This window comes from Antennarius striatus, chromosome 15, assembly GCF_040054535.1.
Source record: "Antennarius striatus isolate MH-2024 chromosome 15, ASM4005453v1, whole genome shotgun sequence".
Taxonomy (NCBI): domain Eukaryota; kingdom Metazoa; phylum Chordata; class Actinopteri; order Lophiiformes; family Antennariidae; genus Antennarius; species Antennarius striatus.
The window spans coordinates 15,631,163-15,657,326 of NC_090790.1; the positions used below are offsets into that span (position 1 = coordinate 15,631,163).

Here is a 26,164-nt window from a genome sequence, read left to right on the forward strand (position 1 = left end):
GTTCTTAGTAAATTAATCATCTGATCATCTGATATTTTGAATGTTAAGAAAATAATCGAATCCATAAACCGACTGTTGCACTCTGACCATTAGATGAAGTCCTGCTGGACCGACGGTTCTGACCCACTCCGCCTGCAGTATGACGTACCGCCGCTGGATGGCGCTGAACCCTTATTTAAAAGATGCTAATGGCTCTATTAATGAATGGATGAGATCACTTATTACAGTGTGTGTGTGTGTGTGTGTGTGTGTGTGTGTGTGTGTGTGTGTGTGTGTGTGTGTGTGTGAGACTATAATTTTAAATTGAATAAATAAACGACTTACTAATATTCAGCATACAGCCAGCGTCTTGGAACCTATTTTGTTCATAGATTGAGGAGTACCTGTACACACACACACACACACACACACACACACACACACACACACACACACACACACACACACACACACACACACACACACACACACACACACACACACATTAGATTAACAACATTACTAAAATTGAATAATAATAAATAACTGAATGATTAACACTAGAAATTTGTTTTTGAATCCTCCACTAAGTAATAAAATAAATTGACTTGTGTTTGAAACCAGGTGCAGGTAAACAGATAAATGACGAAGGCTCATCATCATCCTGGCGTGAATTCATGCTCATGTCACAACATGTCCTCGTCTCCTGCGTTCTCCCTGCCTCCGGTGGCATTGATGGGAGCAGGTGATGAACGAGCTCGAATTCCTGTTTTCTTGCGGAAGATTCTCGCAGCTCTGATCTGATGTGACGGAACAGATTCCTTGCAAGTCTTTGCTGTGCTGTGATAAATACCCTTCTCTTATGTGTTGTTTATGCTTTTCCATCGCTCTGGTGAGCTGACATGCAATCTAATCTTGAAAGCCACAATCCTGTGACCTTATGACCTCATCATCACTGAGCTATGAGGTCACAATCAGACAGGCAGAACTGCAGCTTGGAATTTAACGATCTTTATTTGTCCATTTAGAGCTTTAATAGACAAATCGTGACTGGAGTTCATCAAATGTTGAAGCTCCAAGATCAATAGACTCGATGAGCCAATTTCACCACTGACTCTGAAATATTGTCAGCAGCAGAGACTTTACATTTATGTGTTTCTTCACTGAAACACTTCAAAGAAACAGTTCATCCAGGAATAAAAATCCAACCATCATCTCAGAGTTTACCAGTAATGCAGCATTTTCCTTAAACCCTGAGGCTAAATTAACCAAATATAAATTTAAAACTAGAATGATTATTAGCAGACTGCATACCATACCAAACAACTGTTAAGTTAATTTCTAGTAAAAGTATTTCAGGACAATTCAGCGTGTTAGAAACCATTCATTAATTTTTCGCATCTAATTCTGTCTTGGGATTTGTTGTCTTTTTTATAAATCAATATCATCAGCCTGATGATTTGTGTTTGTAGAGATGACAGCTGATATCGGACTGTGTGTGTGTGTGTGGGGGGGGGGGGGGGGGGTTTTGGATGCGCCGTGCGTTTTGGCGCAGCGATGTCCTGAAGAATGGTGCGTAAAGACGCTTCCAGTGGACAAAATGTGAGTTCCAGGCTCACAGACGCGTCTGTTTTTGCTCTCAGAGAAGATTCCGCTCCGGTAACGGGACACTGGTCTATTTTTAACATCACACTCGCAGAAGATGGATCCTCTCTGTTCCGATCTGAACGCCACCGACGGGACAAACGGCTCCGTTAATTGCAGCGACGGCTTCAACCAGTTCGTCCAGCCGGTGTGGCAGATCAGCCTGTGGGCCGTGGCTTACTGCTGCATCGTAGCGGTGTCTGTGGTCGGGAACGTGGTGGTCATTTGGATCATTCTGGCTCACAAGCGCATGAGGACCGTCACTAATTACTTTCTGGTGAGGGTCTTTTGCTTATTAACGCGATATGAAACTCTGAAAAACTTATGCTGGGATTTTTTTTTTAAATTTATGTCTCCACTTATTAGGATAAAGAACTATAATTTTATTTTATCCCCAGCAAACCCACCTTCCCTTTGCTAAACCCTTAAAATTAAGCCAAGTATTGAAACTTTAAACTTCAGAATTCATCATGAACTTTTCCCTTACATCTGTGTGTCCCTCTTGCGTAAACATCTTGACTCCATCAGTGACCGTGAACCCTGATAAAGTGCACATGTGTTGTGGTGCTCCTTCCATCCCTACAGGTGAACCTGGCCTTCGCAGAAGCCACCATGTCAGCCTTCAACACGGTGATCAACTTCGCTTACTCCGTTCACAACGAATGGTACTTCGGTTTGGTTTACTGCCGCTTCCACAACTTCTTCCCCATTGCAGCCATATTTGCCAGCATTTACTCCATGACGGCCATTGCCCTAGACAGGTGTGTGTTTTCAGTGAAGATGAACTGTGTGTCTTCAGGTTAATTCCAAAGTAAAAGAAAAAAAAAGAAGAACGCATGGAGAGACCAAGTTATCCATTTCTGTATTTTGTTAGTAGAGCCCAAAGTCAATGCATGTTTCAGATGTTTCTGCGGTGGGTTTGTCAGATACATGGCGATCATCCATCCCCTCCAGCAGAGGATGACGTCCACTGAGACCCGTATTGTGATCGCCGTCATCTGGATGTTGGCTTTGCTGCTGGCCTTCCCTCAGTACTACTACTCATCCACTTTTGTGCTTCCCGGACGCACCGTCTGCTACATAGACTGGCCTGAATACACCCTGGTGAACGTCCAGAAGATGTGAGTACCTGATGATGATGAACTAAACAAACACTCAGGAGACAAAGCCCGACGATCTGTGTGGGATCTTCTGATGGTATCTAAAGTCTGTCTCCATCCCACTATGGTAAAGCATTCTGGATTCAGATGATAATCCGGACCACCACCAAAATCTGTTCTCATGTAATCATTTACATAGTATGAAACTTGTTCGTAATTTTGAATTATCATCAATAACGTGGCCATTTTGCTGAAAAAAAAAATGCTCATTTGCATTTAATAAACCAATATCCTAAATACGGATTTATTTCTTCAAAGATGAAATAGTTTTTAGCCAAATGTTGTTTTCCCAGTCCTGATCTTAATGTTGTAATATTAAGATCTCTAATCCATGTTTATACATCCTACGGCAGCGACACCACATCGTGGTCAATACAGTTCATTCTGAGCTAAAAGCTTCCTGAACCTTCAGTAAAGCTGCAGCCAGACTGAGCCGGCGATACCACAGCTTCCTCCAGAAATTCATTCAGAATATTAAAAAAAAACAGACCATGCAGCTAAAGTAACCTGCACTCAGGTAATGAATCTGTCAGTGAGGATCATCCTCACGTCTGCTTGATTTCCTCTGGAAATATTTGTGAGGCTAAAACAGGAAACAGGCAATTTGATTCCAAACTGAAGGGCTAATTATCATCCCTGATCTCCGCCTTCACGTTCTCTCAACTTGGACGCAAAATGAAGCATCTTTAAATTACTGGTCTAGATTTCTTAGGACTCTTTGCCGAACAGGAGACGTTTCCTCCATGATATTGTGTTTATATCAAATATAAAATATAAATATGTAGTTGGTAAAATTTTATCTGCAGCCCTGGCTCAGTCTGAAATACGACAAATTGATAATGTGTTTCTTTCATTTCCTCCTAGGTACTATGTGTGTGTGGTCCTGCTTATCTACTTCCTGCCCCTTTGCATCATGGGATGTGCGTACATGACGGTGGGTTTCACACTCTGGGCCAGTGAAATTCCTGGAGACTCCTCTGAACACTACAAAGAACAGCTTATAGCCAAACGCAAGGTGAGGCTGCCGCCCGCACTAGACTTATTTAAATCCCAGAATAAAAACGAAGGGATTATTTGAAAGCCGCCCCCGTCTCCTCTGTGCCAGGTGGTGAAGATGATGATTGTGGTGGTGTGTACCTTTGCTTTCTGCTGGCTGCCCTATCACATCTACTTCCTGCTGCACCAGTTCTGCCCCAGTTTATTTGAACAGGTCTACATCCAGCAGGTCTACCTGGCCGTCTTGTGGCTGGCCATGAGTTCCACAATGTACAACCCCATGATCTACTACTGCCTCAACAGCAGGTAGGTTGTGTGTTCAATGTGTATTCACGCCTGCTTTGATACTTCTTTGATTTGAAGCTGTTGGTTTCTGCTCTCCAGGTTCAGAGCTGGCTTCCAGCAGGTGTTTTGTTGCTTCACTCGAGAAGTTTCCACCGAGGAGCTGGAGCTTAAATCCCCACGCTACCTGCATACACAGGTGTGTGACACCAACTTCAGACTACGTGACGCTTTGATTACAGTTTGAGTCAGAAATCCATGATTTGACTCGATAGAAAGGCACAATGGATGCTCTTTGGCTACTGTGTGACGTCATCAGGAAGGAGGTACTTATCTTAACCTCAAACAGACATGGCAGCCAAAACAAAAGGTGTACATCTCACATAAGGGGTGAAAATTTCCTAAAATTTCCTCAGTGGTGGGGGCAGTTGGTGAAAATGCCTCACCTTGCAAGGAACATCATGAAAAAACAAACAAATAATAAATCAACTCCATGTCTCAAACTGAAGCCACACAAGAAATTGAGGAACTCTTATCAGATACACACATTCTTTTCTGGCGTTATTATTAACGCCAGGAAAGATATGGTCATAGATGTTACACTGAAAACAAAATGGGGAGAGATAGTAATATGCTTTTATTTTCAGGTGAGCATATATCGAGCCAGTCGGATGGAGACGGTTGTTTCCACCACCATACACGGTGCAACAGAGGAGAGCTCCAATAGCCTGAATTGTCCGTCGGAGTAGAGCGAACGCCTTCAGGGGTGCGGCAACAAGATGGCAAGCGCCTCAAAGGCGTCTTGCTTTAGTTGTACGGTAGAAGCAGGCACTGTCCAACATTTAGACATTGTTGTGGTTGCCTGAGTTGTCGGTGGGGAGGAACATTAATAGTGCTGAGACATGTTACTCTGGTTTTTCCATCGTAATTTGTCAGACGAGATGTGATCGTTTTTGTTCCACCACATTTATCTGACAGAGCAAAATTTACATTAAATGTTTGAATGATTATCTCAAATTGTATTTCAGAAAGTAGAAAAATATAGTAGGGCTTCACGTTGCATGACGGAGTTGGTAGTACTGTTGCTGCACAGCAAGAAGGTTCTAGGTTCGATTTCTTTCTGTGCAGAGTGTGCATGTTCTCCTCGTGACTGCGTGGGTTCTGTGGCTCCCTCCCACCTCCTAAAACATGCAGCTTAGGTGAATTGGTCATACCAAATTGTCTGGGAGTAAATGGTTGTCTTTCTTTTGTGTGGCCCTGCGATGACCTACTGTCTCACCCAGGGTGCACCCCACCGCTCACCCATAGCCAGCTGGGATAGGCTCCAGCAGAACCTGTAACCTGTACTTCAGATCAGCAGCTGAAGACAAGAGGATTAGAATTGTCTCATCTTCAGGAAGATGAATGAATAAAAAATGAATAAAGGTATTACAGCTGATTTAGGTACCAGAACATTTTTAACCTCTCCAGTTAATAATCAAATGACCCCAGAATTATCTGGTGTCCCTTTGGAGGGGTCTGAACCCCAGTTTGTGAACTGCTGGACGAAACTAAAGCAGGTTATTGTAATTAAAGTAGTTGCTCCAATAGACAGATGCTGCTTTAACATCGATGTAGTTGTATTAATAATGATAAAATGAACAAAATCAGATGTCAGTACTTGTGTGTGTCGACTCATGATTTCTCTGTTTTGACCTGATACCTGACTTAGGACCTGATTAGACACATGATGACCTGATCCAAGCTGTGACTATTCCACTCCTTCAATAAGGATTATTTCATCCTGTCTTGTGGTTTTGGGTTCTGTCTGAACGGTCACCGGTTCATTCCATCATTCACTGCCAGTGCAGCTCCATCCCCCAGCATTCCCGGGCTGGCTGTGGAACGCTAGCTGGGTTTGTGCTGTGTGTCTGGATCCAGCACCTGTTGGAAAGGATTAGCCTGTTGTTTTGATATTGTGTGGTGTAGCATTCAGTCTGCAGCAGGCTGGTCACAGGTCAGCTAAATATAGGGAATGGGATGGGAAGTGGGGACAAGTGTGGAATGATTGACAAAGTGCTGGAGGAAAGATGAAGAAAGGAAAACATGAGGAGTCTTTGCATACTCAAGCCACCTGTGAGCTCCCAACATCAGATGCTGTGGACTGGGGAGATGTTATTGTAGTCACCGGGGGGGGGGGGGGGCAATGCTATTTGAGTCTCGCAGACAGCAGCTGCACATCCAGCCCCTCCAGACTGGATGTGTTAAACAAGGTGCATGTTTAACTGGTCTGGTCTACTTAAGAACGTAATTACAGGTAGTCTTCAACATAAAAACATTTGACCATGAACATTCATATGAACCACACACTGCCATGTCTGACTCACGTAGGTCCTCTTACTGCCGCAACGCACGCTGAGCAGCATAACATTAACACCCCACAGATTAAGATTTCACATGTCATGTCAAAATAACTATTATGGCAACTATTGGTCAAGTTAACTGAGAAACTTAATGGAAATAAAACAGAGTCATCAAACATGGTCATCAAACATAAAGGGGAGCGTCTGACTTTTGATGAACAGGAAGTGCATCAGCGAGTCATTCACGTCAGTGTGGTGGAATACTTCAGTGGATTAAAGTTTGATTTAGCCTCTACACCCCCGAGGATAGTAAAATTATAGAACTACACTAATTAATTTTATTATGTGTTGTTCTTACCTCCTGTAATTATTTCTGGTACGTTCTAGGGAATAGTACTTTACTATTTACAGTAGTAATGACATTTAAATGACCTCAAATGGAGGTTACAGATTGGAATTTAATAAATAATGGTTTACATACAATTCAGCTTATGAACAGTCTCTCAGAACCAATTGTGTTTGTATGTTGAGGACTACCTATATTGCTTCAACATCTTTGGAGTGGTGGCTTCAGAATATTCTTCCTGGTCTGCAGCCGACTATTTCACCTTTCTATCCACAGGTGCACTGTTACTTAAGAGCAATGGACTCCCTGATTCATTCCAGCATAATCTGTGATTATGTTTGTTGTGTTATCAACAAGGCAGGGAGTCCGGTTGTTGTGAACTTCACTGTTAAATTCAACTCAATTTTTTCCTTGAAGTATCGTTTTACATCCAAGCACCGTCTGCCTGGACAACACAAAGTTAACTTTGGCTGCAGGAGTCTCATACTTATCAACGGAGCAGTGGTGTTTTGGTATAGCTGTAACTCTAACTCCACTGTCAAGCGTGAATTCCTTAGCCCTTTGTAAAACAGATTGCTTCTATGTCATCACCATCTGCTTTCTGGCTCCTCTCTCTCTCCCCGCCGGGGTCTGGTGGTTGAGTCTTCTCATTTCAATGGGATTGGAGGAGTTAGGTCTGAATATGGGCTGGCTGAAAATGTCATACAATTAGTAGTGATGTGCTTTTTGGGGTGGCTGTGTATATATATACTATGCTATGACTCATTGGTTACTATATTACACGTCAGATAACCCCTTACACAACACCTGTGAACACAGGATCTCAACTAAAGTATCCTTGAAAATGGTTTCAAAAAGGAATGTTCTATTCCTGTATATGATGAGTAGCCTGTGATTACTCATTTACTCGTTTATGACTTGATACTCAAAGCTTAGGATTTGGGACCTGATTCTGAAATTGTCAATTTTGCCTTGAAAATTCAAACTTATGACGTGACGGAGGGACATCAGTCTTTCATGTACAACAGATGACAAACATCCACTGACTCCAAGGTTGTGTTGTCACCTCTGTATGTTTTTCTAATTTATTTGTTGTTTGTTGGCTGCTTTATTAAAGTTTGTGAACTGGCTGTGTAGGGTCCAGGGACAAATCTAATAAGATTTGCAACATATCTGGATTCTGGAACTATTTTTTAATTTTCTTGTTATTTGAGTCATTTCTACATATAAGATATAAGAAGGTAATATACCAATCATAATGAAATAAAAAACACTTTAGGAATGCCCTGGACTACAACCACTCTCTCTGACCATAGTCAGAATACAGCAAACTGAAATACTGTATATTCCCTGACACAAGTAATGTTGTTTCTTTTTTATTTCGATGCTTTGACAAAATGAAATAATTTGTTTGATTATATATAAATATATCAGTTTTTATGCACAGACCTGAGATCAGTCACTCTACCTTCAATAATAATTATAAAATCCATAATTATATAATTAGTCTGATTATTGTATTTGTTGTATATATAGGGTTATCATGATGTTTTATTATGTGTAGAATGTTTCTTGTATACAGTATATGTGTGGAAAAATGTGTTTGTGTTCATTAAATGCATTCAGTCACATGAAACTTTCTACTGATATTGATGTGAATAAACTGTCATCTCACAGCCTGCAGTAGACAAGTAATGCCGAATTTTACTTTTAAGTGTCATTTTTTATATATAATTGTACATTTGTGATCATGCTGTATGTTTTCCAAGTTCCAAGTATTTTTCCTAAATATTACAGGCCTGTGATCCACCATTGACACCGTACCGGAAATGCTGACCTGGCCGTAGTTTACTGACGTAATTTTTTCTATAGTACGTAACTTTTTATCTGGATGGGTTTCACTCTTAAATAAATATCCAAGTGATGCATTGTGTCTACAAATTCACAAAAAAGGTGACCAATTTTTTTTTGCTGACATTTATCACAAACGTGTAATCATATGGGTGGAGTTCCGGCTGTGTGCTTCCGGTTTGGATCCGTCAGCCCCCTAGAGGCGCGGAACACTCATTACACCTGGACACTACCCACATCTCCCCTCTTGAGGGCGCAGCAGAGCTGTAAAAATGCCACCTATTATGTAGATACAGTACTATAAACAGTACGGCGCCTACCACTTCATGTAAAAAAGGTCAGGTTGTCCATCATTCAATCGATATTTGTTCTTCAACGCAATTTGTTAATAACCCACACAAATTCACCTATACTTAATACAGGTAAACCTCACCATGGTTTGACCATTCTACATGTTGGATCCAGTTCTGGATCACCAGTAGATATCACAGATATAACAACTTATATGTGGTTCAAGTGTTGAAATGGATTTAGAGACTAACCTTTACAACAGTAAAAGGTTTAGAGTTTAGACATTATCAAAATATTATTACAAGGATCAGTTGTTATTCTGGATTACTTTCTCTTCTCCCTTGAGAAATGAGACAGTGATATAGATTTTGTTTCATGTGCTTCTCCAAGCGCTAACAGAAGATTGACCAAAGTAGAGAATCAGAGCACTGGTCTCCCACAGGTCTCAGTTTTTTTCAGCAGGATTGCATAAGAACTATCCACTCAGATTAGGTAATTGAACCAGTGAAGGATGGTTTGATCTTGGCAGAGGGCCCAGCAACATCTTAGAGCCATAAATACCCGCATTTCTAATTCAAAACTTCTAAATGAATCACACTATGCTGAGTAAAAGATCTGAATATCTCAATTAGGAGAATTACCAAGAGATGCCTGGACTTGTCTTAAAAGAATGCTGACAAATAATAACTATATAAAGTGCTTTACCAGACTTTGACTTTCAATCCTGCGGTGTGTCTTTTTCGAAGAAGTGGAAGTCATTATCATTGGAGATAAAGGCTGATAAAGAGGGCAAACTCCTTCGCATTCAAATCAGATAACACACCACATTCATAGTAAGAGGCAGATGTGAAAATTAACCCATAATTACCCAAGAATATAAGAACCATGTTCTTAAGAAATTAGAAAGGAATTTGTTTGGAGTCTTCTTTTCCTTCTTTGAGGTTGAATCAAAAAATGCTGACATACCCTTGCAAAGCCAAGTTCAGAGAGAAAGCAGTCGCTTTGTGGAACTTTGGACACATCAGCTTTAAAACAAGACAACGGTGAGTAACAAGCCAGGGAAGTAGAACAAATGTGATGACATTAGATGTCATGATTGTAACAGATCTTCTGACCGAGTTTACTGTATTCAGCAAAACCTTTTCCAGTAGCTCTGTGACTACTCCTGTTCTAGAGAGGGTCAAAGACGGCCTGCTCCTATCTAAACCAATGGAGCAATTTAGATGAACTTTAGACCCCAAATCCCAAACCAATCAAATGTGAAGACACATTGAGTCAGACATTGTATCTGGGCACACTCGTGAACTTTAAACTGAGACAACTTTAACATCTGTTTCTTTTTATTGATTCATTTTTTTACAATAGGTTTTTCACATCAAACTGCATTCTTCACATTCGTTTCAAGAAACACATTCACACCTACAAAGAGGACAGTAGTACAAACAGGTGTGCTTTGATCACTGAAGGGCCGTGGAGTGTTTGACACTTGAGCCACAACAAGAGATGTAATTTCAATAATTAGTAATCAATAACACAAGAATTCATGTTAGTTAAACAAAGAAATGCTTCGCCTAAATGAAAGCATATTGGTAGTAAATACTGTACAGAGAAAGAGCTTTGCTGCCCTTTAAATTCCCTTGTTTTGGGTACAGAAACACAAAATTACAGTAAAAGTAGTCACCATAGTAACGTCCCCATTTGGTCCTAATGAAACAAGTCAAGGCTGAGGATCGTCAAACACTGAGCAGATCACAAAAAAACACGTTTAAAGGCCGAGCTGGAAAACTATATTTTTGTCATTTCTTCATAGAATTTTATGTTTTAATTTTTTTTTCTTGCACTGCCTGAAGGGACAAAACAGTCTCAACCCCGACAGCATCAATACAAACATCTCACGACTTGAACAAGATAAAGTTATGGCAGTCCTTCTTTTGAATCACATGATCACCTCCATCCAGGACGACATTTTAACCAGGCTCTATTGACTTATTGGTATATTTGTAAAAATTATTTAACAAAAACCCCACAAAATATCAAAATTTCAGACAATAAATCAAAATACCAGATATATTTCTGTTGTTATATCTATGAGTGTGTGTTGTCGATCACATGATAGACAACACACACTCAAAAACCCACAGCCATCAGCTGAGATAATGGAGTTTAGAATTCCTCCCTTTTTAAAAATACATCAATGATTTATATAACAGTTTTGGGTGGATATCCCGATCTGGTGGATGCAGCCTTAACAGAGATACTGTGCAGTTATATGCATTCTTTGAATTTGCATAAGTTTACCTTGATTTAATTGAAATATTCAACACATATAATTTGAAATTGAATGGAACCAAATTTCAACAAACTTCAAATGAAATGTCACGGTACTGAATTGAATTGTAAACCTTCAGCTACTCTTCCTCAACAACCACATGAGAATCTTAGTAAACTGAAAACGAACAGTGAAAAATACATTTAATAAAAAAAAGAGAACATATTTGAAAGAGTCAAATGTGGATTCATCTTCAATCAAATACTCATTTCAGTTTTACTTTGATTCAGCTCCAACTTCAATTTTAAATTACACTAAGTTTCAAGTTAAACGATGCAAATCCCAACTGTGAAGATTCAAACTCACCTTTTTAATGCTATTATTCAAGTTTAGCAAAAATGATTCAGTCACACTTCATGTCTTTATACAAGTCTTTGGCTGACAGCGTCATAAACTTTACAGTACAGGTAAACGTGGACTACACCTGTGGTTTAAAACATGCTGAATGAAGCAGCAGTGGTTCAGTCCACAGCACCAGGTGTGTGTGTGTGGGTGTATGTGTGTGTGTGCTATGTCAATTCATATCTTGTGGTAGTAGAGGCTCTGTCTCTTCTGCTGAAGGGCTTGTGTCTCCATCTGACGTGGCTCCAGCATCACATTTACTTCTCTGTTTCAGGACAAGAACAAAGAGGCCATAATGAGGGTTCAGAAAGTTCAGACTAAAGGACTTGAAAACAACACTGTTCATGATCATACATCTGTAAGTAAGGCAGGCGTTGGGATAGTTCTCGGCGTACAAAGTCACACTTGAGTTTTGTCAGTAAGCTGAATACATACTGTAGAAAAAATGGCCACAAAGCCTTTATCCAACTTTTCCAGAATGAACTAAGACAGGTGAGAACCCACTGAACCCTTGTAGGACCGGAGTGGGCCCATCCCTCAGGATGGCATCATCCAACGGGACGACATCATCCAAGACGACAACACAGATTTGCAGGTGAATACAGCGATGCATCTTTGAATACATATATGTATAACCAAACAGTGAAGTTCCATCAGATAGATTGCAGCTTTCAGTCACAGCTTATTTTTATTTCACATTTGACTGTTTCCTCCAGGTTACTGTACATTGGTGAATAAAGTTACATTACTGTGTTCGTGAGCTGATCGGCTGCTGGTCTTCCATTGAGGAGTGTTCAGGTGCAGTTGAGCAGAAAGCCAGTTATATATCATATATAATTAGGTATTAAAAGATATTTTAGGAAATTTAAGTGCTTGACTTTGGAGTTTCAAATCTCATGGAGTTAAGAATGTCCCTGTGAAGTTTGGTGAAGGTCTTTCTGATATTGAGTACACACACACACACACACACACACACACACACACACACACACACGACATTTACATATGTGTGCAGTTTAGTGTTCACACCCACCTGGATTATTCAAGACATATTTCTCCTGTGTTTGGTGCTCATGTGTATCTTTTAGCATCTCTCTATTGGAGACCTAAAAGATGACCAAACTGCCTTACATATCAGCCAATCAGAGAATGGAACACAGACGATCAGGTGCTGCTTCGATTTGGTTTGGGTGAAATCAGCGGGTTTGATTTTTAGATTGAGGATGTGCAGCAAATTCATGCAGGAATTTTGCTTTATTTATTTTTGATGGTGATCAAGTCGAACGTGCAGTTAATAAAGACATGCGAATGGTTAATTCAGTGTCGACATATATAATCAAATGTAAAGTTATTGGTTTTCTGACAGTTTGGACTGACTGGATCATTAAGACGATCATTTATATCTGTGTTATATCTGTTGCCATCATGTCACTGACTTGAGTTTTGTTTCATGCTGTTCAAAACTTGCAATTGTTCACAACTTTAAACATGCTATACAAACAATCACCTATTTGAACATTTCATTAAATAATTTTTAGATAAACTAAAAAGTAGGTGCAAAATCAAAAATACCAGCACTTATATGTTGGTGAACTGAAAATAAGCATGATCAAACATTTCATTTATTAAAATAATTGACAGTGATGAAAATGTATCTGATCAAGAACAACTATCTGGAAACCTGAGAATGTTCCACATCCTGCATTTTTTTCTTTTTTTATTTCTTATACGCAGCTGCAGAAAAACTCAAACGTGAACATTTTCACAATTTTGAGTAAAAATATACACAATTTAATTCAATAGTAATAATAATTGGACCGATACCCCATGTTTAAAATCACAAAGATAAAAAATTTGGATTTGGGATGATTTAAAGTAGGTTGTTTAGTAAAGTTTCACAAACCCCCAGATTGTCCATCGTTATAAAAGTTGTGTGAGACCTCTGCAGACACATAATAGAGGGACAGAGTACTGCTTAGAACTTAAGAACTGGTTTGTTTAACTTATACAAAGTGTCCAAGTTGGAGGTAAGGTAGCTACTTAGTCTTGAATTAAGGCCGAGCTTAGTTAGAATAGTGATATTTTTGTGACGAGCTGCTGTACGTCAGCTTAAAGCCAAACTACAGACAACATAATGAAACTGTTCTTTTCTATGTCTGTTCATATGTTTGCAAACATCATGCAAAAACTTTTTAAAGGCTGGATCAGTTAACAAGAAATCAAAGATTTGGATATACACTGTAGGTGAAAACACCAGAGTGTAGTCTTCAAGGTGATACGAGAATATTTAGCAGCTAATAAATATGATGGTGTATCACAGATCATTATGCTGGTTGGACTGAAGATAGTTAAGTAAGCAGGCAGGAAGACGGAGCAGGAGGTGGGGATCTCCTGCCACCCCTGGCAGATGTTGCTCCATGCAGTCAGAGGGTTGGAGTCTGGTGCTGACTGTTATACAAACTCATGTCAGGACAGGAGCAGGAGTGATTCTGTGGAGACGCTCGTCAAGCTTAAAAACTAATTCATGAAATCTTTAGATCATGGATATTAAAATCTGTCTGATTTGTAAATCTAGAATTGTACCAGAAACATTTTTCTGAATTTTGTTTTATAATCTGACCCAACGTGAGCATCTCCAGTGCGGCCTCTCCTGCTCCTTTTCCCATCCCTTCGTGGGGCAACGTGCATCATGCAACATGTACTTGAAAAGATGAAACACACCAGCCTGACTGATGTGTGCAGGCTTACCTTCACTTTGTTATAGACCATTGCAGCAACTACTACCATTACCAAACCGAGGGCAATGAAGCCATATTGCATATATTCCATCACTGCAGGCAGAACAACCAGGCTTGTGTGGAACGTTGTGAGGACAGGGCCGTCTATATACCCTCTCTGTGGAAAAATAGCACAACATGGATAAACAGTCTTTAATAGGATTACAAGTGCATTACAATATGCACTGCCCGGTGACGAAAATGCCTGTCGAAAAAAGAATACGCTATATGAAAGGTTTTATAGAAAGTAGCCCAGACACTAAATGAGAAATTGGCCAAGCTGCAATTATGGTCAACTGAGAGGAACCACAGCATGTTTACAGAATAAAGCAAGAACTACCTTAAAAACATTTTCATTATCTTTAACTGGTATCAAACTTTGAAACAAACTAGTCTAGGAACTGTACCTGTAAAAGCTATTAAAAACTTGATTTTGCAAGGTCACTCTTCTGACATAAATGGTTAATATCTCAGATTGTTATGGCTTATTAAACTACATGTGCTATTCCTGTGGAAAAATAATATTGTGAAATATGATATGTAATGTATGAATTTGGTTGATAACATGATGTAATGAGAGAGATGTTGTTGATTCTGGAGACGGGAATTTTACAAGCCAAATGGCTTCTACCCGTCAACCCTTTTTTTCTTTTTTGGATGTTGTTGATGCTGCAAAAGTGATGAAGGTGAACTATGATGTAGTGACATGTCCGGAAAGAAAGAAATAACCTGATTAAATAAATAAATAAGTAGTTAAAGTTTATGCAAATCATATCATATTTAATGTTTACAGTCCATCAAAGACTCTTTAGCTACTTAAACGCTTTATAATCCAAGCACAAAGTAAAAGAAATGGACTTTACTGTATTTCATCTGTTCATAGAGTGAAATATTTGACAATAAAGCAGACAATAAAATGAAGACTTTGGGTTTAAAAAAAGTGAGTTAAAATGTTTCAAACCAAATGTTCTAAAAATACAAATTTTATTCCCACCATAAATTGCAGACATAAACGTGTGCATGCATAAAATGAGTAAATCAAGAACGCAGGAAAGAGGAAGTACCCCCGTTTCATGAAAGTTTTAAACAAAGACAAGACTCTTGGGGACATTACCCAATTGTGTAAACAAGATTTTAAATCAACTTACCTCCTCAAACCACAGCATTGGCATCACCACCTCAGAAATCTTGCCAGTTTCTCTACAAAGACAACAATGAGGAACTTCAAAAGCCAAGGTTGCGGCGGGAAGGGTAAGAAAAGCAGGAAGAATCCCCCTTCATCTCAAACAATAAATAGATATAAAACAATACTTGACAAATGTTAATGGTTTAGGGAAGAGTTTCCTTACGTAATTCCTGACACTTTCTTCATGTAGAGGTTGAGCTGCAATCGGATGGATACGTTCAGCGGGACACCAGTTTGCTGGAAACAAACAAAACAAAAGAATCTCAAGCAGGGAATTGAAATGTACACTTAATTACTGAAGCACTTAAACGTCCAAGCAGCGGTGAGATACAGCCAAACTCTGCAAACAAAAGAAGGAAATCCTCAAGTGGCAGTAAATCTTTTGGTTGTCACCTTAGGACCAGTGTCAGATGAGGACAATCCAGTTTAGAACGGTTCATGTACGGACAACATATCGACGCAGAAAATCCACACGATGTGTGACTAGACTTTGGTCTTCGATTACAATTGTTTAAAAAAATCAGTGTTTGAACTCTCACTTTGCAAAGTGTGAGCATTCCTGAATAATTTTGCAGCCTCATTAGAACTTTGAACTGCAGAAAGAAGTTTAGAAAACTAAACCAGGTCTGAGTATTTTTGTAAACTTGACTTTATAACTTGTTATCTGAACTGGCGGCATTTCTAGAATGATTTTATGCAACATTTACACGTACATGAACTTTCAAAACACTCCAGTAACAACCTTTTAATGATACCAATTACTTCCATCATGGTCACTATTCCCTGAGAAATTTAAGATGTTGATAAAAGAACTCAGAGCCTCTGACCTTTTCTTTCCATGAAAGAAATCCCGTCAGTTTGTGCGTAACAGTTAATGTATTTAAAGTTTGATGGAGCAATTATTTGTAATTTGTTATACTCAAAACACAATAAAAAAATTCTAATATCCTGTTATTTTTATGTCGGGAAGCAAAAAAAACAAAAACAAATAGTGGCGTGTCGCCTATAGCCCTTTCATCCCATCATGTTTCCTCGGCTCTGCAGAGATCGGGACCTGATGTCATCTCATCAGGCGTGTGAAAGGCAAACAGCATTCACACCTGCAGGAAATGAAAAGTCCCGAAGACCAAAACATTTTCTCCAGTCACGACACCAAGAAAATGGAAGCAGAAGCATGAAGACTTTCATCAGTGCATTTCATCCAAATGATCCACAGTAATAAGATGATAGATTACTGTACTGTAGTGTAAAAGGATGCATTAAAACAATTAGCCAGGATTTCATTTGACGTGTAAAAATCAATAATAGAGCATAATGACTTAATATGGCTGATTTTCTTCTTTAAAAAAAGGCACAACCAAGAATTTTGCCCATTTTCATTGACAATTTTTTTGAAATTATTTTATTATGAATTGAACTGATTCCTGTAAAACTACATAAATCCACTGCTATTTAATTTCCATCCATCTTCTTGTAGAAGGAACAACCCCAATCGTCCCGTCTACAGACCTCCTGGGTCACAGGTCTGCTGGAACCTGGAACCAAGTTGGCTATGGGTGTGAGGCAAGGAACACCCCGAACAAGACGCCAGCTTATTGCGGGGCCCCACACAAAACCCAAACAACCACTCACACTCACAAAATAGGACTGAATCCATTCAAATAATTCCCAGTTGAACAATTTGTTGGCCTGTAAATACAAGGTTCCACACAAATGTTGTTTAATATTTGGCGTTTCTAAATTTATGGGAATAAATAAATTGACCTGAAACCTGAGTTGACATTACTCCACTGCAGTTTTGCAAAATAAATGTAATCATTAACTCGATATGAACGTGAATTCATTTGAACACTGTTCTCTTGTTGACTCAGAATCTGTATACATGAGCAAAAACCGTTTAGTAATCAATCCTGATCTATATGGGGGTCAGTTAAAGAGATTTCCTAACAGCCCATAGGACACAAGCATCTGAGATCATAGCTAAATAGACCAATTTCCAATTACCTTATCACAAGGCTGAAGATTACAGCTGATGATACGGCCAGTGAGCTTTACACATGCAGAGTTGCATAAGTTATTTTCCTGATCCCGTTATCGCACAGCTGTAAATTTAGATGATATCAAGTTCTTTGTGGGACTGCAACCCTCCTCAGCACCGTTTACAGGACTAATCAGCAATAGGTCACCACCAACACATACCATAATGATTAGCAGCTCCACTTACTGATAAAGGTAATAATGGGTGATGACTGGCTATGTAGGATTTGCTTAGACAGAGTGAGGTTCATTCTGCAGAGCTGCCATCAAGGATCACTGAATATCCAGTGTCGCTGTCTTTATCATTTAATCTGTTTATACTTTCTTCTAGGAATGAGTATTTGGCAAATATTCTTTCCTCTACTTCTGGTGGCATATTCTTTTGACACATCAATTCAAGTTCTCCATTTAAGAAAAAAAAACCAGTCTCTTATATAAATTGTGACGGTTTTCTGGACCAAAAGGTATTTCATAATCTCGTGTTCGATCCAGAGGAATCTGCAATGAATAACGTAACTCAAAATCTTGACAGAAGAATTTATATGTCGGGTTAATACTTTTCTTTGCATCCCATTGAGTCACGTACAATCTTGTGAGCAAGAGGACGAAGAAGAGGAGGGTGTGGAGATTCCAACAACATTAAAACCAGATTTTTGCCTTGTATAATGCCCATATTGTAAGTCGTTTTTGTATTTTTGGTCTTCTTGCTTCAACAGTTCATTTTCTGAACTGCTGATGAAGAACTGACGTGAGCACACTCACTGTTCACACTGCTTTCTCACCAGCAGGAATCAGATTATATTTTAGAAAAAACATGTTCATTTGTACCATCAGACTAAAGTGACTCACACTTTTTTTCCCCAAGATGTGACAAAAATCTGATCTTTTCAGGTGAGATCTGAGTCTTTTTAACTTGGTCTCAGATTTGAATTGATGTCATGTGACAGACGGTAACCAGTCAGACGTCATCAGCACAGTGACACAAACCGACCGAGCAGAGGGGAGAGACGATGAAGACAACGCAGATAAAAGGATTCAACCCTTTGCACACTTTTGACCAGTTTCTGCTTACTGGCAATAACCCACAACAAAACCCCAAGTCTGTGATATGTAATCAGTCCACCTCTAATCTGTATGTTAACAATCCAAGGCCTCAAGGGCAAGACAGCAGCCCCACTGCATCTATCTGATGTCACCTTTGTGTGTTTGTGTGCTTACCGGGTGAACGTCTATGAAGAGACCATGCTCATCCTCATTCGGATGAAGGCCATTGACGTAGTCCAGCAGCACCGGGTCAGCATTGAAGAAGTGAGGGTGAGAAATGAAGACGGGAGAGTCTGGAAAAACAGAACAGATCCTTTGAAGCAGCATTCCTGCTCTGACACAACATCAGGCGTTTCAAGGTTTCCAAGGCAACACAAGATGAACACGTTGACATGTTTACTCACTGTGGCGACAGCTGCTGACGTTCAGCAGGCCAGACTGCCTGCAGGGACAGAAGCCTTCATTGGGAGGGTATACTGTCCCATTGGCGAACAGGGTTGTGGGTGCGACAAACCGATACAGCGGGATCCCCTTCATCACACCGGAGCGCTGGTAAACCAGCTCCATGGATCTGAGGAGACACATGAGGAAATGTTGTGCAAGAACTGACGGAGAAATCAGAGGAGAGTGAAGGAGCTTCACCTGCAAGCGTCGGGGCTGTAGAAAGATAACGTGGTCTCTTTGGTCATGAAGGGCGGCCACAGCTGTCCGGCTGTTCCGTTGATCATGTTACACTCAGGAGTCTGCCAGTAGCTCAGCTACGAGCGGAGACGACAGTCAGACGTGACACACGGGAGAAGACCTGAGGTGGCGTGTCGGCGTCTTACCTCCGTCAGGCCGTTCCAGGAGTCGACTCCGTGGACTTTCCTGATGTCGTCTTTTCCGGTGAAGACGGTGAACAGACCAGTGTTGGAGTTGTTGAACTGAACAGTAGACAGACTTAACATCTAAACTGACTGAAGTCCAATAAAGCAAAGCACTATTTGGACGACTCACCTCAGAAAACAGGCCGAACTTTCCCGTCATGGGGAGGGTGCCTGGAAGATACTGATTGAGGAACTCAACCAGTTTACTTTCATAACCCCACATCAGCTCCTCTACGGTTTTGGTCAGGAAAGGCCCCTCTTTGAAGGCCTTGAATGTGGTGCTGATAATTACGCGCACAGGATAGGGCAGCTTTTCCAACATCACTGCTGCACCCTGAAAAATAAAAAAAAATTTTTTAAAAATGGCAGAAGTGAAGAAGCAAAGGATGAAAGGATCACGAGTTAAAAAACCGGGCAAAGAAGTGTCGGACAGGAAACGACTCTCACCAGCACCAACATGTTTGGGATCGTGAGGATGTCGGACTCATTCCCGACAGACATCGACGGCTCAAAGAAGTATGTTCGGTATTCCAAGTAGGACACCGTGTTGTTCGGATGAAATGTGATGTTTTCTTTCTGGATGCGTTTTCTAAAAATGAAAAAGAAACAACGACATAAACGCCAATTTTGTCATTCTACTGATTCAGGGAAAATTTATTTCTTCAGCAGGAACCAATGAGCTTTGAGCCGACAGCTGCAGAAAAGGAAGTGACAGCACATGTGCACCTTTGATTTGAAACCCATAAACATTACTGGATGCCTTCCCAGAACTTATGAAATGAATAGTCTGCAGCAGCGACACATGCTGTGCAACAAGTTATGAAATCACTGTTTGCAGCTTGAACCGCAGCACTCTGCAGACGAGCAGGGGTGTGCGGAAAAACCAATTGTACACATTCAACTTAACCCAACTGCATTTCACTGCACATGTGGAACTCTTACATAATGTCTGTGTTCCTACCTGGTGACTGAAGTTTAGCTGTGTGATGTACATCATGTTCCCAAAGGGAGCCGTCAAAGACACATCTGCTCTTTATTATCAGTCAGTGTCAACAGCAATCCGTCCAAACCATATATAGTTAAAGGGAGAAGCCTGCTAGTGTATGGAGCCACCAATTTGGTGGTGGCTGTGTACCTGTACACGTAAGGCCCTCTCTCCTCCACCATGGGCTTCTCTCCATTCAGGATCTCCTTAGGGTTGAGGATGTGGAAGAAATAAACGGACATGTAGAATGGCACAGGGACGTCCTTCCACATGGTGTAGGACAAGTCATTCCTCGGATCAATCACTGTGTTCTGACACGAGGGAGACATGAAGAAGGACCTTTATGTTTTGATCCGTTTTTAACATTCATGGACGAGTTAGTTTAAGTGGCATGAGCGTCATGCTACAAGAACCATTTAAATTATGGAGTGGATCTGGATGAAAATGAAGAGTTTGAGGATTGTTTTTTCCCCACTTTTTTTAATATGAAAAGCTTTTGCCAGTATTTGTTTTCATCATAAATTAGATTTTTCATCATTTTCATAAGCTTCATATGTGATTTAATACAAAATGTTATTTCACCTATGAACTCTGTCTCAGCCATTCCCTCCATAAACATATTAAACCAAGAGTGAGTGCACATCTGTTACAGAGTGTGTGTCCTGATACTGATGAGTGTGCACACACACACACACACACACACACACACACACACACACACACAGATATGTAATATACATATGGATATGCAGAAACTGACAGAGACACACAGACAGAGACAAAACAGACAGACTATACATGTTCCAGTTTCACACCTTCCACCTTGATTTACACACACACACCTTCTTACAGCAGCAGTAAGTGATGAATTCTTGTTTGTACAGGTCTGTATGCACATGGACCATTATTATTATCATCATCATCATCATCATCATCATCCTCACGTGCCACCATGGCGCCCTTTGCGCGGTGATAAAAACCTAAAACACTTTCAAAGTGTTTTTTTGTGCCTTGCAGGCTGCTTACCTTCACTATCAGTTCGTCGATGATGATCGGACCCACAAAAGTCAGAACCGTCCCAAAGAACACCATCAGGACCCCTGCCACCGCGAACCCCACCGCCACCTTGGCTTTATTTACAGCCATGGCTCGTTATGAACGGCTAACAACTCTAGTTCGGAGCTTCTTAGCGCCTGCGAGCAGACTTAAAGACCTGTGAATGGCGACACAACGCGTAGACCGCAAACACGACCTGTCTGAGACCCAACTTCAGGTCCCGCCGGGGATTTAACCCGCTGACAAACGTTGTTGACCTGATAGGTATTGTGGCTGCATTTATACTCCGGTAGGCACGCCTCCGCCGCCTTGCATTCTGGGAATTGTAGTTTCTGCCCCCTTTTGCGCCCAAACATTTCATTTGTCGCACAGTACGATAGAACGTCTCTCGTTTACAAAAGTACATAAAATAAAATACAATACAGGAGGGTAAAAACATTTTTAAAAATTCCTACAAAATATTAAATTTTATTTTTTAAGTATAGATGTCCTATATTTTTAAGTATGGGATACAATTTAATTTACATTACATTCATATATTTAATGATTTTAATTTTATTGAACTTCTTTAATAATGAAAACACAAAATCTAAATATATAACTTATAAAAATAAATTAAGCAAATACAAAAAAAAATTAAATTAATAAAGTTTAATGAAGTTGCAACTGCAACTGCAACTGCAACTGCGACAACTGAAGTCTGGAAACTTGATGCAACTATAATTTCATGGCAGCACTGAACTGGGGAAAATGTTGAACTTTCATCGGCAGCCAACCCATGAAATCTGAGACAACTCTTACATTTCTGAAGTAGATAGATTCCTTTACCTCTGCCTACAACAAATTAAAGCCAACATTTGATCATGTGGTGAATAAAAGATAACTTGTTGTCGCCTTAAGAGCTGGTAGATTACCAACATACAATAATTTTACTTGAGATAATTAGGAAATTTGTTGTCAAGTCTGTAGATAAAAAGGATTCAGATTGTGGACAGAAGAGTAAAAGTAATTTTAAGCTTCATGAACTCTGCATATGAGAAAGATTGGAACATATCTCACTTGTTTAATCAGCTGTTCCATCTGCTGCATGTGTGACAATGGTTTTATACAGATGGTAACACATTAACAACAGTAAAGTTAGAGCGAACATATATAACAACACAAGACTAAAGAGCTTGTTGCATGGTGCATTGTAAAAATGCAGCAGCATACTGGAGTGCATTTCCTCAATAAGTAGTTTTATTTGTGAATTTGATTTTAGCCATATAAAAAAAATTATTAATAAAAATCTAAATTAAAACAAGTTAGACTGAATTGAATGAGCTAATTTTCCAAATTCAAATCATGACCTACCTTTATTATTTGGTCCTTCATCACCGCTGGTCCCACAACCAGAAGAACTGCTCCGAAAACTGCGGTCAGGGCCCCTGCAACTATAAATCCAATGGCCACTTTGGATTTGTTAATAGCCATGGCTGCTAATAAAGGTGTATGGGTTTAAGATTCTGTTATTTCTTACAGTCTACAGAGCCAAACAGCTGAGGGATGAAGGATTCAGAGGAGCTCGAGTCTGATGGGTGTTTATAGCCTACAGACCCGCCCACCCCTCTCACTGAGGGGTGTCTGAAAATCCTGTCCACCCTCAGTCCGAATTCATACGGAATCGTACGAGTCACACTGTGATCACATGATAGCAGAAGAAATCATGTTGGTTCAAGATTTAAGAGTCATAACTTCTGTCAGCAAGAGGCTCAGCGTCAACTCCACCAATCAAAGAATAATTTTAAACAAGCTTGAAATACTCAGAATTCTTCATCACGGTGCATTTCATTGACAAAAATTAGAAGAACTTTTTTTTATATTTGACTTCTTAATTTAAATTCTAGACAATTGCATATGAGAGGAAAAAGTCCGGTATGAAAATTAGAATAAATAAAACACAACAAAGTTTAGTGAAAAATAGTGAATAGTCTTGCCCTGATGTAACTCAACATTTTCTTTTCTGCTCTTGTAAATAATATACTGTGTACTTGTGATGAATTCAGGATGTTAAACACAGAGTGAAATGGGAACATATAAAGTCCACAGATCTATAGGAGGCTGTAGATCAGGGCTCAGTCAGTTCCAAACATCTGAAACAAATTAAACCACAGACCCCATCTGGTAAGTTTCCCTCCCAGGATCTGCCCCGCTAGTAAAATAACACCATCTAGTCAGGAGCAAATTCTTCAAGTCCCACGTCAGCAATCAATGGATCACAATGAAAAAAAAAAGTTTAAAATCTTCCTTTTTGTAATGAAGTTATCAAAAAAACAAAAACTCTCCTGTGTCTGCCCTTTTTATTTAATTCGGCATGTAACGGTTTGTCTCCAGACCCACGCCTCTTCCTTCCAACCAGTTCAAGATCATCAGTGATGATGATCTTGAGAATTTCTTTCTCTCTCTCACACACACACACACACACACACACACACACACACACACACACACACACACACACACACACACACACACACACACACACACACACACACACACACCAGAACATGACTTGGATTCGGAGCAGACTCCGATATGTTCTAGATCTGGTGGTGGTGTCATTCAGTCATTTTCTTTCTGTTGTAGCTGCTATCCATGAAGTTAGAAGATTAAATCTAGTAATTGTACTACAAAGAATCCTTTAAAGACATTCTGGATCCATATGATGAGCACCACCAGAATCTAATGGATGATTCTCTACGGGACAGAACACTCAGAACTTTCAGAGTAATTCTGACAAATAAACCAACACCAGGTCATTTTCATTTATTCTTCACATGAACTAAAACTAAATATCTTTTTCTCAGTGCAACTTTTTTTTCCCACAGAAATGTTCAATACCTTGTTTGTCAGTTTCAGGAAAAGGAAAGCTACACGACACGCCGCCGCCAAGTCAAGGATGCAGTATGTTGAACCAACAAGGAAAAAGTTTTCCCATATCTCTGAGAGGGGTCGGGTTACCTCAGAGGTTAGAATTTGAGGATCTGAGGGGAAAGGGAGGTCCCACACATGGTAGGAAGATGGTCAGAAGAGGGAGCATCCTCAAGCTTCCGCTTTGACCCAGAAGCTAGAATGCTGGAACCTAAATGCTGCTGATCAATTTACAAATATTGATCAGGATGAACGTCTCTGTAGCAAAGGTGGAAAAGTAACATAAGAATTATTTTCAAAATTCTTATTAATAGTGATTACATTTTGTCACTAAAGAGGCTAAAATGAACAAATGAGTTTTGCTGCTATTGGACAGAAGCACACTGGTTTGTCAGTATGGAAAATGATATAATAAAGGGCATTAGGCAGATTGAGATGCAGCGGCGTTTCTGTTTGCTTTCAGAGAGTCAGCTTCCTTCATGGTGATTGTCCATTAGCCTTCCATTTATTAGAAACCAGCATATTTCCTCCTATTGTCCTCATCAGTGTTTTGATAACTCCACCGCCCTCGGGCCCTTATCACCCAATAGGAGCCGGTAAGTGTTTTTCCGTTTTTATTTTAAATATATTGGAGCGTGTCATCGACAGCTGGGTGATTCATTAATGAAGAACGAATCAACGTAGTGGCATGGGACTCAGATGACGATGACATTTGTGCGGCAAATGAAAGAGTTGAATGATGTTCCCTAATCATCAAAGGAAATTCTTGAATAAGTGTGGACAGATTTCAGTGAAATGTGAAATGGAGGGCTAGAAGAAAGAGAAGAAGGAGGATGAGGAGGAGGAGGCGGAAGAAGAAGAAGAAGATGCATCAATATTAGTTTAATTTGGACAAAACACATTCAAAAACATGAGTTCGCATGTTAAAACTTTTTAGTCATGAGTAAAGGAATGTGCACATTACTTTAACGATGCTAACATACAGCACTTACATTTGAAATATGAGGGGTCATTAAATAAACCAGTAAGACTGCTTTACATGGTGATGTGAGGTCTAATGGATATTGCAAATATAAGCAAATTTAGTAAAGTGATTGTTGAAATATTCAAAATAATAAACCAACTCTCTACCTTTTCCTGTCATAGTTCCAACATTCAACGTCCCTACACTCAGTCCTATACTCTTGGTGTTCCTCTTCTCTTTCTTCGTGCGAACGCACTTTCCTCCTCTCCTTCTTCGACCAACAGTAATCCAATTTCCACCGGCGCCCTGTAGGTCAACAGCGCCGATGGCGGTCGTTGTTAACCCAGGCCTCGACCGATCCGGTATGGAAGTCATAGGTTTGATTCGCATCTTTGATCTGGCAAAAGTTTTACGCCGGATGCCCTTCCTGACGCAACCCTCTGTATTTATCCGGGCTTGGGACCGGCACAATAAGACACTGGCTTGTGTCCTCTTGCGGCTACATTACATCTGATATTACAGAAGAAGAAAAATAAAGGAAGAAGAAAATAAAGGAAGAAGAAAATAAAGGAAAAAGAAGAAGGAGAAGTTCAATCACTTTTCTTCTTAATAAGTCACAGGGTTTTTCTTTTTATTTTATTTTTGGAAGTGATTCTCTAAACATTAAAGTTGGATCCCTCATTTTAACTCCATCCCTTCCTCGTTGTAGTGCACTTCTCATTGAGCAGTCATGAGGAATAGTGTCATATATATAAATCATATACTTTGGAAATGTTT

General features: G+C 39.9%; 2 protein-coding genes across 6 annotated transcripts; one reads left to right on the forward strand and one right to left on the reverse strand.

Moving 5' to 3' along the window:
* The first annotated feature begins 1,657 nt into the window (after positions 1–1,657).
* On the forward strand, positions 1,658–6,244 carry LOC137608390 (substance-P receptor-like). 2 transcript variants are annotated; one of them, XM_068334734.1, is made up of 7 exons: positions 1,658–1,900; positions 2,209–2,384; positions 2,550–2,744; positions 3,648–3,798; positions 3,889–4,085; positions 4,164–4,260; positions 4,709–6,244. In XM_068334734.1, exons 1-7 carry the CDS (start codon positions 1,682–1,684, stop codon positions 4,808–4,810), a joined length of 1,137 nt encoding a protein of 378 aa, XP_068190835.1. In that variant the 5' UTR covers positions 1,658–1,681; the 3' UTR covers positions 4,811–6,244. The 2 variants fall into 2 exon arrangements, with proteins under 2 accessions (XP_068190835.1, XP_068190836.1); XM_068334735.1 differs by having other exon boundaries at positions 4,009–4,085.
* Positions 6,245–10,213: 3,969 nt separating this feature from the next.
* Positions 10,214–23,134, reverse strand: scarb1 (scavenger receptor class B, member 1). Of its 4 annotated transcripts, none has more exons than XM_068335276.1 (13): positions 22,867–23,132; positions 20,608–20,768; positions 19,920–20,061; positions 19,603–19,806; positions 19,434–19,529; positions 19,249–19,364; positions 19,011–19,177; positions 18,781–18,899; positions 15,689–15,762; positions 15,488–15,539; positions 14,311–14,457; positions 12,596–12,668; positions 10,214–11,827 (listed from the first exon to the last, which is right to left on the reverse strand). In XM_068335276.1, the coding sequence occupies exons 1-13, from the start codon at positions 22,984–22,986 to the stop codon at positions 11,820–11,822; spliced, it is 1,479 nt and encodes a 492-aa protein (XP_068191377.1). In that variant the 5' UTR covers positions 22,987–23,132; the 3' UTR covers positions 10,214–11,819. The 4 variants fall into 4 exon arrangements, with proteins under 4 accessions (XP_068191377.1, XP_068191376.1, XP_068191375.1 ...); XM_068335275.1 differs by lacking the exon at positions 22,867–23,132 and adding an exon at positions 21,484–21,797; XM_068335274.1 differs by lacking the exon at positions 12,596–12,668 and having other exon boundaries at positions 22,867–23,134.
* Between the last annotated feature and the right edge of the window lie 3,030 nt (positions 23,135–26,164).

Excerpts from the sequence above, each read along its gene's own strand:
- LOC137608390 (XM_068334734.1), top strand. The coding sequence starts at position 1,682 with ATGGATCCTCTCTGTTCCGATCTGAACGCCACCGACGGGACAAACGGC. Across the intron at positions 1,901-2,208 it reads CCGTCACTAATTACTTTCTG|GTGAACCTGGCCTTCGCAGA; the intron begins GTGAGGGTCTTT and ends CCATCCCTACAG. Across the intron at positions 4,086-4,163 it reads TACTACTGCCTCAACAGCAG|GTTCAGAGCTGGCTTCCAGC; the intron begins GTAGGTTGTGTG and ends TCTGCTCTCCAG.
- scarb1 (XM_068335274.1), bottom strand. The coding sequence starts at position 22,986 with ATGGCTATTAACAAATCCAAAGTGGCCATTGGATTTATAGTTGCAGGG. Across the intron at positions 19,530-19,602 it reads AGTTCGGCCTGTTTTCTGAG|TTCAACAACTCCAACACTGG; the intron begins GTGAGTCGTCCA and ends TCTACTGTTCAG. Across the intron at positions 19,365-19,433 it reads CCTGGAACGGCCTGACGGAG|CTGAGCTACTGGCAGACTCC; the intron begins GTAAGACGCCGA and ends CTCCGCTCGTAG.